The sequence below is a fragment of the Triticum aestivum genome, chromosome 3B, assembly GCF_018294505.1.
Source record: "Triticum aestivum cultivar Chinese Spring chromosome 3B, IWGSC CS RefSeq v2.1, whole genome shotgun sequence".
In the NCBI taxonomy this organism is placed as follows: Eukaryota; Viridiplantae; Streptophyta; class Magnoliopsida; order Poales; family Poaceae; genus Triticum; species Triticum aestivum.
This window is the reverse complement of record NC_057801.1, coordinates 635602352-635613679: the sequence shown is the minus strand read 5'-3', so window position 1 is coordinate 635613679 and position 11328 is coordinate 635602352. Positions and strand designations below refer to the sequence as shown.

At 43.2% G+C, this 11328-nt stretch overlaps 1 protein-coding gene across 1 annotated transcript; it reads left to right on the top strand.

Moving 5' to 3' along the window:
• Positions 1–2157: 2157 nt before the first annotated feature.
• Positions 2158–3786, top strand: LOC123071393 (aspartic proteinase PCS1). The gene has a single exon (XM_044494933.1). It carries the CDS (start codon positions 2339–2341, stop codon positions 3644–3646), a length of 1308 nt encoding a protein of 435 aa, XP_044350868.1. The 5' UTR covers positions 2158–2338; the 3' UTR covers positions 3647–3786.
• The last annotated feature ends 7542 nt before the right edge of the window (positions 3787–11328 follow it).

Below are 11328 nucleotides of genomic sequence, written 5' to 3'. Positions count from 1 at the left end.
TTAGGGCTTCTGAAATATTGGGGTATTTATAGAGCGGAGAGGCGGTGCAGGAGGCCACCAAGGTGGTTGTGCCCCCCTCGGGGCACCCCTCTGGTACTTCTTTGACCCATGTTGTTCCTTCTAGTCCATAAAAATTCTCCAAAAAAATTCACTGCGTTTGGACTCCGTTTGGAAGTGATATTCTGCGAAGTAAAAAACAAGCCAAAAACTGCAATTGGCACTGGGCACTATGTCAATAGGTTAGTCCAAAAAATGAAATAAAGTTGCTATAAAATGATTGTAAAACATCCAAGAATGATAATATAACAGCATGGAACAAGCAAAAATTATAGATACATTGAAGACGTATCAGGTGTCATTAAAGGTAATCTCTGCTGCAGCAGGCTGCCACATGCTGGGCAGGATCCACCTAGCTGCCATAGGGCTTGACACCGCACCGATTAGTGACGGGTGGTCTGGTGAGGTGGAGCGGTGGTGTCCTGGTGGATATTTGCCGGCACGGAGCCTGCCGAACATTTGTCTTGAGGCTTTGCCTTGGCCTTGGCGGCCCCGGAGACTTTGCTGGCACAGCTCAATCCCGGTCCTAGACGTAGCCTCGACCTCGCCGGCCTCATTTGGCCGGCAAGGGAGGCTTCTTTGGGGATCTTCTGGTTGGTTTTGTTGTTGACTTGGTTTAGAGCTTGGGATGCCCGGCAAGACTTGGCTATCCCTGGCGACCACGCTGAAACAAACACCCCTGTTCGTGTACACCGATAGTGATTCTGCCTGGTGGCTTTATTTATAAAGTCGGGCGTATGCCTTTTCTCTAAAAAAAGTTATCCCTCCGGTCTAGATTAAAGAGACCCAATGTAATTCAGGTTAAAAAAGTATGAGCCATATGCCCAAAAGTTATACCATTAGACCATGGAATTTGCATTTGAAACATGTCTTCAATGGTATACATTCTATGGAACATAACTTATATTTTGCTGGTTAAATCGGTGGTCAAATTTTAACTCATGTTCCCATGACTTTTTTTTCAAGTGCACCGTAGATACTCCACGAAAAAGCTAGTACGACACCGGAAGTCCTCTTCTGCTCGTGAGCTCAAATGAGCTCGTGATGAATTGTAAACTATGAAAACTGAAAGAAAATAAATTCAAACAAAACATAATCTTTTTGTGGCAAACTTTGACAAATCCTTTGATTGCTTGCTTGCAAAGTTTTAAAATGGAATATTTGCAAAAACAAAATTACAACGGAAGGACATGCATGACAGTTGTGGCAAAAAAGAATCTCCAAATTATTTTTGAAAATAGCATTTTGGAGCATTAAAAATATATCTAAATTATATATCATTAGATTTTTATTGAATATATGTTTTTCATAACATAATATTCCGTCCTTTCCTAATTATAAGAAGGTCTACTCCCTCCAATCCATAGCAAATCAGCGACAATTAATATGGATCGGAAGACGAGACAGCGGCGGCCCCCTGAAGATGGAATAAAAGTCTCCCCGCCTAGCCCCCGTTCCGATGGTGCGTCTAGCATCGTTAATAGGCGTGTGGAGGTGTGTCTCCGGTGATCTATCCTCGATGGATTTGCACGGATCTGATTGTTGTTCGTCTATGTTCACGTGTCTTTGGATTGGATCCTTTCGATCTATCTTATTCTCCATCGGCGGCGGTTGCTTTTCTGGTGCGCTGGTCCTATGGGGCCTTAGCACGACGACTTTCCGACTGTCTACTGCAACAAGTTGTGCCCTACTCCGGCGAGGGAGGAGCGATAATGGCGACGCGCCTTCGGCTCGCTTCAGTGCTTATAGTCGTCACTAGGTGGTCTCCGGATCTGGATGTAATTTTTATTATTTATGGCGTTTGTTGTACAACTTTCTCGAAAAAAAAAATCGGCCGTTTAAATTTGACTGAAAATGGAGGAGGCCTACCGGTCCAGAGAATCCGACCGCGTGAGCTTCCACGAAAAGTTTTTCAATTACACCGTAGATACTGTGCTAGTACTGCACGCATTACTGCTGCAGTAAAACCTCAGCACTGGCGCGTACTCCTACTTAAATTATCTCTGACCAGCCAGCTGGCGCTCCGTGGTTCCAAAGATAGAAGACGACAGGTGCAAAGAACCCCGGCTGCTTCCCTGCGACAGTGACCCGTCGCCCCTCGCGGCCTCCCTTCCGTCCGTCAGTCGTCACCACCACTCCACTCCACTCGCCACTGCGCGCTCGCGTCGCCACCCCATAAAATCCACCCCGAACCAAAACCCCACACCGAAATCCAACAACACAAGCATTCACATGCACGCGTAGGTCCCGGGCTTCGCCTGCTCCCATCCCAACCACCACCATGCCTCCCCCGCTGCTCGTCTTCGTTTGCCTCGTCCTGTTCGTCCTTCTTGGCGCGCCATGGCCGTCCGAGGCGGGGGCGAGGCCGCAGCTTTTCGCGCTGCGGGCGCGCCAGATGCCGGCCAGGGCGCTGCCGCGGCAGCCCAGCAAGCTGCGGTTCCACCACAACGTCAGCCTCACCGTCTCGCTCGCCGTCGGCACGCCGCCGCAGAACGTCACCATGGTGCTCGACACCGGCAGCGAGCTGTCCTGGCTGCTCTGCGCGCCGGCCGGCGGCAGGAACAGGTACAACGCGACGTCCTTTCGGCCGAGGTCCTCGGCCACCTTCGCCACCGTGCCCTGCGCCTCCGCGCAGTGCCGCTCCCGCGACCTGCCGTCGCCACCGGCCTGCGACGGGGCGTCGAGCAGGTGCAGCGTGTCGCTCTCCTACGCGGACGGCTCCTCCTCCGACGGCGCGCTCGCGACGGACGTCTTCGCCGTGGGCAGCGGGCCGCCGCTGCGCGCGGCGTTCGGCTGCATGGCATCCGCGTTCGACTCCTCCCCGGACGGCGTGGCGAGCGCCGGGCTGCTGGGCATGAACAGGGGCGCCCTCTCCTTCGTCTCGCAGGCCAGCACCCGCCGCTTCTCCTACTGCATCTCCGACCGCGACGACGCCGGCGTGCTGCTCCTCGGCCACAGCGACCTGCCCACCTTCCTGCCGCTCAACTACACGCCCCTGTACCAGCCGGCCCTGCCGCTCCCGTACTTCGACCGCGTCGCCTACTCCGTCCAGCTCCTGGGCATCCGCGTCGGCGCCAAGCACCTGCCCATCCCAGCCTCGGTGCTCGCGCCGGACCACACCGGGGCGGGGCAGACCATGGTGGACTCCGGCACGCAGTTCACCTTCCTGCTCGGCGACGCCTACTCGGCACTGAAAGCGGAGTTCACGCGACAGGCCAGGCCCCTCCTTCCGGCCCTCGACGACCCCAGCTTCGCGTTCCAGGAGGCGTTCGACACGTGCTTCCGCGTGCCCCAGGGGCGGTCTCCGCCGGTGACAAGGCTCCCGAGCGTGACGCTGCTGTTCAACGGCGCAGAGATGGCAGTGGCCGGGGACAGGCTGCTGTACAAGGTCCCGGGGGAGCGGCGCGGTGGCGACGGCGTGTGGTGCCTGACGTTCGGCAACGCGGACATGGTGCCCATCATGGCGTACGTGATCGGGCACCACCACCAGATGAACGTGTGGGTGGAGTACGACCTGGAGCGCGGCCGCGTCGGGCTCGCGCCCGTCCGCTGCGACGTGGCCAGCGAGCGCCTCGGCCTCATGCTCTGACGAGATTTGGCGTTAACCATCCACGGTGTAAATTAGCAGTAGTACGTACGTGCCACATCTTTCTCCGTTGTTAGACTGATCGAGCTGACAGATTTGCATGTAAATATGGCAATGAACCTATCTATCTGTTGGGAAGCTCCCTCTCCCTGCGCTTTTTTGACGTCCTTCGCAACCTGGATAAGTTCTGGTGCAGCATCAACATCGCCGTGTCGAGTCGCCTCGGATCGATGTGCTATCCTCCGGCCTATGCAACCTAAGATTCATACAGGCATCAGCCGCGCATGCCGGACTGGAGACACGGACACGAAGCATCAGTGACGGCAGGTTGGGGTACCGTCTCGTCCCCTCCGAAAGCCACGTGACGGTGGTGCCGCCTGGAGACGCTTTCGGTCCGGGAAAACGGAATAGTGGCGAGCACCTTCGCAGTCATGGCGGAACAGAAGCAGAATGTTCAGGAGAGCTGCTAGCGTGGGCTGCCTGCCGACACCGGTGATAAAGAAGGGGGCCGGCACGGGTTTGTCGCGACGATTATGATAAAATACACCTACCACGAGAAGGTTCGACTCGTATTAGATACAGATAGATTTGTTTACAACTACAGTCGGTCGTCCCCTTTCTGCCTTGTTTGAATTCGATTTGACAAAAATGCGCAAAGCTGCATCGAGCGTCGCAAAACAGGGTGCTTTGTGTCGCATGGAAAAGTATAGTACTGTAACATGGAAAAGTATATGGACAGGCAGCAGTGAGGTGTAAGTTTAGAACATCGTGCCATGGAATGTGACCCCTGCTATGTCTGGCCGATGTCTATGGGCAAAGGATGGCGTGTTGTATGAAAAATGCGAGCAGTAAATTGTAAGTTTCGAACATTGAGATGTATTCCGTCCGTTCGGAATTACTTGTCTCGGAATTGGATGTATCTAAAACTAAAATATGTCTAGATACATTCATTTCTACGACAAGTAATTCCGAACGGAGGGAATAGTACGTACGTACCCATTGGCAAAGGAGGAGATCATTCAAATCGGGCCAGTTAATGGCTTGCAGCCTATGACTTTTTTTTAGCATCAGTACAGACACAAGCGCTCATATACACGGTTGATTCGCCAGCCTATGACTTGATCAGTGTAGGAGCAGTCATTTCTGGTTTAACTTTTTTTTAGAATAGTACTACTTCTGTCCTGGTTTATTTGTTCCTTTGTAATTTGTGCTAAATTTTAATCAAAATATTAATGCATGTCAACAAAAATTACATTGTTGGATTCGTATTTGACATAGTTTTCAATGATATAACTTTCCGTGACATACGTGGACATTTTTTAGTTAAATTTATGGTCAAGATTTAGCATGGAATACAATGTGGATGAACCAGGACGGAGGTAGTACGTAGATGCTTTACATCCACGCCATACGCTCATCCTATTAACAGATGCATGTAGATTATATCCATAGGAGCACCTTTCAGATACTAAGTCGATATAAAATTTTAAGATTGATGAAGTCACTATAAACACCCCGTATTTAACGAAAACGTCTCCTACGAAACGAACATCATTGAAAAGCCTAATAAATTCCAGAAAAATATAAGCACTAGTGCTAAGTCTAAAGCTTAATATGTTGGGTTGGTTCCATCACAAGAAACCTAATCATAACTATTTTCCATCCTTTTTTGCATTTGCAACGTATCTACATATTCAAGTAGATCGTATATTAATCCTTGCCAATAGGTTCAAGCAGTGTCTGATCAAATAATTAATGTTAGCCAGGGCGAACATTTTAGGTTAGCAAAAATTTAAAGTACACATATAAGCATTTTCGACGAAATATTATACTCCCTCCGTCCGGAAATACTTGTCGGAGGAATGGATGTATCTAGACATATTTTAATTCTACATACATCCATTTTTATGCATTTCTCCGACAAGTATTTCCGGACGGAGGGAGTAACTAATAAAAACTATGTTTTCTTGAACTACTAACACAGACTCCTGTCATTTGAACACTCACTTGATGCAATAATATGATCAAACAATTCCGAGTGAGGCCTACAAAATCATGAATGATTGGAACAAGTGTGAATGTGTGATAACAATAGTGCAAGCTCGTGGAATGACCTACGAAAACAAAGTGTATGCTAAATTTGAATGTCTTCTTCTATTTTTTGTGCTACATGACAAATTAAGACATGGTATGGCACAAAAATTTTGAACAGAGGAAGAGCAGGGGAAAGAAAGATGTGCTGCTAATGGTCATTGCTCCTGTCGCATGTGTGTTTGAGGTTGGTTGTGGTGCAGGGATTGTCTCGTCCCGCTGCTTCCTCTGCCTCCTACCCAAGCAATTTATCCAACCTCTTCCTCTGAGTGTATCGTCGACGAACGGAGCAGAGTAGCCCAAACAGGGGACATGTCGACAGGTGAACACTAGAGGTGGTCGAGCCCGCGGAGCCTTTGGGAGGAGCAATGCGTTGAGTGGAGGAGGAGGTGTCCCATGAAGGATGAGCCATGGAGGTGTGGAGGAGCAGCAATTCTTCTAGCGGGGTGCAGTGCGCTAGCGGAATTAAAGATTTTTTAAAATCATGAACAATTTTTAAATTTATGAACTTTCTGAAAAGCATGAAGTATTTTTCAAATTAGCAAATAATTATTTACGTAAATATTTTCGATATTTGTGAAAAAATTGAAAGATTTTTAAACCATGAATTGTTTTAAAATACGAGATTTTTATATAAAAAATGGGAATAATTTTATAAATTCATGCATATTTTGAATTTTTGATGTTTTGAAAATCAACAAACATTTTTTAAAATTAGGAATAATTATTGAAATTGGCGAATATTTTTCTGAAATTCAAGAACATTTTTTGAAACTCATAATATTTTCCAAAGTTGTGAATTTTTTTTGTATTCTTCTAAAATAACGACTATTTTTCTAAAAATTTGATCATTTTTAAATTCAGTTTTTTTGAAATAGTGAAAGTTTTCCAAAAAAATCAAATAATAGAAGAAAAAAAAGGAAAATAACAGGGCGCCCTGGGCCTCAGTGACCTGGTCTAAAGCGTGTTCAAGGGTTCTTGTTCGATTCGTCCGAACTACCCTACAGGCGAAATACGAGTCCTATTTTGTGTTTTCCTATTTGGCGCTTGACAAAATGGTTAATTCTTTAACGGCGAGCAGTGCCCATGTAGTCCTGTACATTAGGTTCCATCGGTTTTCCAAGTTCAAAAATAGGTTCCATCGGTTTTCCTCAGGGGGGTTTTGTTTGTTTTTTCTTTTTCTCCATTTGTTGATTATTATTTGTACTTTTGCTTTAAAAAATCATATTTTTTTCAAAATATGAAATTTATCCAAATTCGTGAGTATTTTTCAAGCCGACAATCTGTTTGAAATACGAAAATGATTTTCAATTCTGTGGAGATTTTTTGCAATTTGAAAATCCTTTTCAAGTTCTTGAACTTTGTTTTAAAAACCGTGAACTTTTAATCAAGCATGAACTTTTTTAAACCATTGAAAATTTAGAAATTGTGCTTTTTATATTCTTGATATTTATTTCAAATTCATGATCTTTTCTCAATTTCGTGAAATCTTTGTCAAATTTGAGCAGCGAGAACGCGCGAATAAGCGAACGAGCGAGCACATTAAATTTTGCGTATGCTCACTCGTTCGATGATACAGCGTACCTAGCGTTCTTCTCTGTTTTTTTTTCTTTTTTGGTTACCTTTTATATTTTCTTACTGATTTTTAAGTTTCTTCATGGGTTTATTTGGTTTTTATTTCCTATGTTTTTTCACCGTTTTCTTTGTTTTATTCCCAGTTTTTACTGGTTTCTTATTTTCTCTTCATTTTTCTGTTTCTTTCTTGGTTGTCTTCTGTTTTGTTTTTGTTTCTTCACTGGATTTTTTTTCTTTCTTCGTTATCCTTTGGTTTTATTTTGTTTTTCTCGGTTTTCTTTGTTTTCCTTTGGTTTCTTTCTTGGTTTTAATCATTTTTTTCTTCAACATATGTCTAATGTATCTTTTGATTTTCATTCTGATTTTTTCCTATACGTCAAGACCAGTTTTCTAATACACATTTAACATTTTTAAAATACATGTTTAATTTTTTTAATACAAGGTCAACTTTTTTGTAATACACATTATGAACATTTCTCAAATACCATAATAACATTTTTAGAATGTGGTCAACAGTTTTTTATACATATTTTAAACATTTTCAAATGAATAATTAACATTTTTTAATACAAGATTAAGATTTTTTTAATACACAGTCAAAAATTTGTATACCCATTTAATATTTTTCAAATGTCTGCTTAATATTTTATCAAATGCAAGATTAACATTTTCTGAATACATGGTCAACATTTTTTATATATACACTTAACTTTTATTTTTTGAAACCGTTGACGGTGGTAGGGCTCCCACTGACTTTGGATTAAATAAAAGAGGTCAGGGGGGTGGTGGGGTTCAGAGAAAATTGAAACAAGTTCAGGGACTAAGGGGGAGGTGGAGTTATAGAAAGTGTAAACAGCAGGTTACAAAGGGGACCAGGAAGGAGCTAGCGGCCGTGGCGGTGTGGTACATCTGGTGGGAGCGCCGGGGTTTTACCCATGGCGAGACCATGCGAGAGCCGGCTCGGTCGGCCCAAGCTATTGTCACATTGACAAAGAACTTCATGAGATCAAGGAAGCACGGGGCGACGCGGATCAAAAGGCATGGATGGACTAAACCAGCGGAAGGGTTCGTTTGTCTCAATGTTGATGCCTCTTTCGATCCAGACAGTGGTACTGGAGGTACGGGGGCTATCATCAGAGACTCCATGGGAGGTTTTATCACGGCGTCGGCATGCAATATTCCTTTCGTGGAGGACGCGGAAACAACAGAAGCTAGAGGACTCAAGGATGGCTTGATCTTGGCGAATAACACCGGATGCAATAAGGTGGAGATCCAAGCTGACTGCATGGATGTAATCCAAACCATGCAACAGGGAGGAAACTCTTTGGGACCAGCGGCGGCCATCTATGAAGAATGTGCTTTCTTATGTCGTAATTTTCTTTCAGTTAAATTCTGTCATTGCCCTAGGGAGGCCAATATGGCGGCTGATTTGTTGGCTACGAAGTCGGAGCCCTCGAGAACTATTGTGTGGCAGACCGAGGCTCCGGACTTTCTCCTTGATGTACTCTCAAATGATGTAGCCTTTTTTCACATGAAATATAAACCACCATGATGGCTTTTCCTTCAAAAAAAGAGGCCACAAAAGAGTCTATGAAAGGATGGAGAGCGTCCTAATTCTGTGCAACATCATGGACGTATCTTTTTTGAATCTGCTTAACCATGAGTCATGAGATGGTGCAATCCCTCTGAAATGAAGATTGTTCGTTTCCTTCCATACCCCACAGGCAGCAATTATGAACACTTCCATGAAGAGAGGTTGGTTCCACAAGGGACAAGGCTCTTCCTGCAGGCAACAAAGCAAGCCTGCAGTACAAATTCGGTCAGCTCATCCCAATGGTTTTCCAACAGTGTCACGAGAAGGGGCACCTGGAGAATAAATGAGAGACATTTTCCTCTAGGGAGTTCGTGCATAGCATGCAGCTATAATTATCATCAGCCAAAGTGTAATAAAGTCTTCACAACATTTTTCTATATACATCTTACATTTTTAATGCTTGATAAACATTTTTCAAATACATATTTAACATTTTTTAATTCAATACAAGATTAACATTTTTTAACACATGGCCAAAAAAATTCAAGATACATTTAACATTGTTAAAATGCTTGATTAACATTTTTCAACTATAACTTTAACATTTATTAATAAAATGCAAGATTAATTTTTTTAATACATGGTCAATATTTTTCTATATACATTTAATATTTTTAAATTCTTGATTAATTTTTTTAAATAAATGATCAGATTTTTTCACACCCATTGTATATTTTGTATACACATTTTTTGTATACGTGAGAAACATTTCGGTAAACATATTTAATAATTTTAAAATTTTGATTAACATTTAAAAAATCTATGTAAATTGTTTTTTAATATATGTAGTTAGAATATTAGGAAATATACACCAAATTAAAAAAAGAAACAAAAAATGAAAAGAAGAAACGACGTCGTGGCATCCTGTGCACCTGGGCCGGCCCATTTGGCGCTCCTCCAACACGAGGCTTCCGTACGTCTCGCAATAAGAAAGACGACATATGTTCGTTTTGGGAACCTTCTTCGGGTCGCCCCTATGTCTCCCTTATAGCGAGAGAGACCTGGTGCCTGCAGACGTCAAGTTGAGGTGGCTTTGCACAGATTATGCCAACTGGGAAGGCCCATTTGAACGCAACGAGCATAAATGACAACAGGGTGGCACTGTAGCAAGTCACCTCGGGTTAAACGTAGCGGCAATATGTTGCTTTCGATTTGCTATATCAGACCGATTTTCAGTTGGCTTTTATTTCGAGCATTTTCAAATACACATCGAACATTGTTAATGTACGTTAAACATTTTTTTTATATATCATGTGAACTTTTTATGTATACGGTGAACAAATTCTAAATACACATTCAACATTTTTTATTATACGTTGAACTTTTTTAAATAAAAGAATTACTTTTTTATAATATAGGGTGAACATTTTTATAATATGTGGTGAACTTTTTATATAACATACAAAAAAGAGAAGAAAAAACAGACATAAAAGGAAATAATGGAAAAAGCGGAAAAAGGAAGCAAAACAAAAAAAATAACAAAATCTCTGAAAACCGAACAAAACATTAAAAATTGGAAGCAAAAAAACATGGAAGAAAAACGAAAAAAGCTGGAAACAACGGAGAAAGCAGCTACCAACTAACAACACAGGACTCCACATGGGCCGGCCCATGTGGAGGCTCGCCTCAGCGAAGCCGCAATGTTTTGATGATCACGAGCATCAGGATCTGCCAGCATGACTTGAATTCTTTTTTAGGGATTCCACACTTTATTAATTATAAACTATGTTCATAGGGATACAAAGGGGGTCATGAGGGGATAGAAGTCACAAATGGCGACATGCGGGAGCGAGACAGATAACTTGACAATATTGTAAGCCTCTTGATTCGAAGCACGTCCTTCAAACATAAATTAACAACTAACAGAATACACTCTTCTATTATTTATGTCCTTGGCGACTATGATATGGGGATCTTCTATCCCTTTTTTAATGCCATCCACAATCGGCTTGCAGTCACATGTAATCACCAAGTGATCCAAAGATAGATCAGTCGCAAGTACTAGGGCCTCACGACAAGCAATCACGTATTTGTTTTGTTGCCATCAAGGATAAAATAATAGAGTTTATTCATATTGATTGAGTTTACTTTGTCTACATCATGTCATCTTGCTTAAGGCGTTACTCTGTTCTTTATGAACTTAATACTCTAGATGCATGCTGGATAGTGATCAATGTGTGGAGTAATAGTAGTAGATGCAACAAGGAGTCGGTCTACTTCTCTCGGACGTGATGCCTATATACATGATCATTACCTTGAATATCGTCATAACTATGCGTTTTTATATCAATTGCCCAATAGTAATTTATTTATCCACCATATACTATTTTCAAGAGAGAAGCCTCTAGTGAAAACTATGACCCCCGGGTATATCTTTATCATATATTAAAATGTAAATACCTTGCTGCAATTTATTTACCGTTAT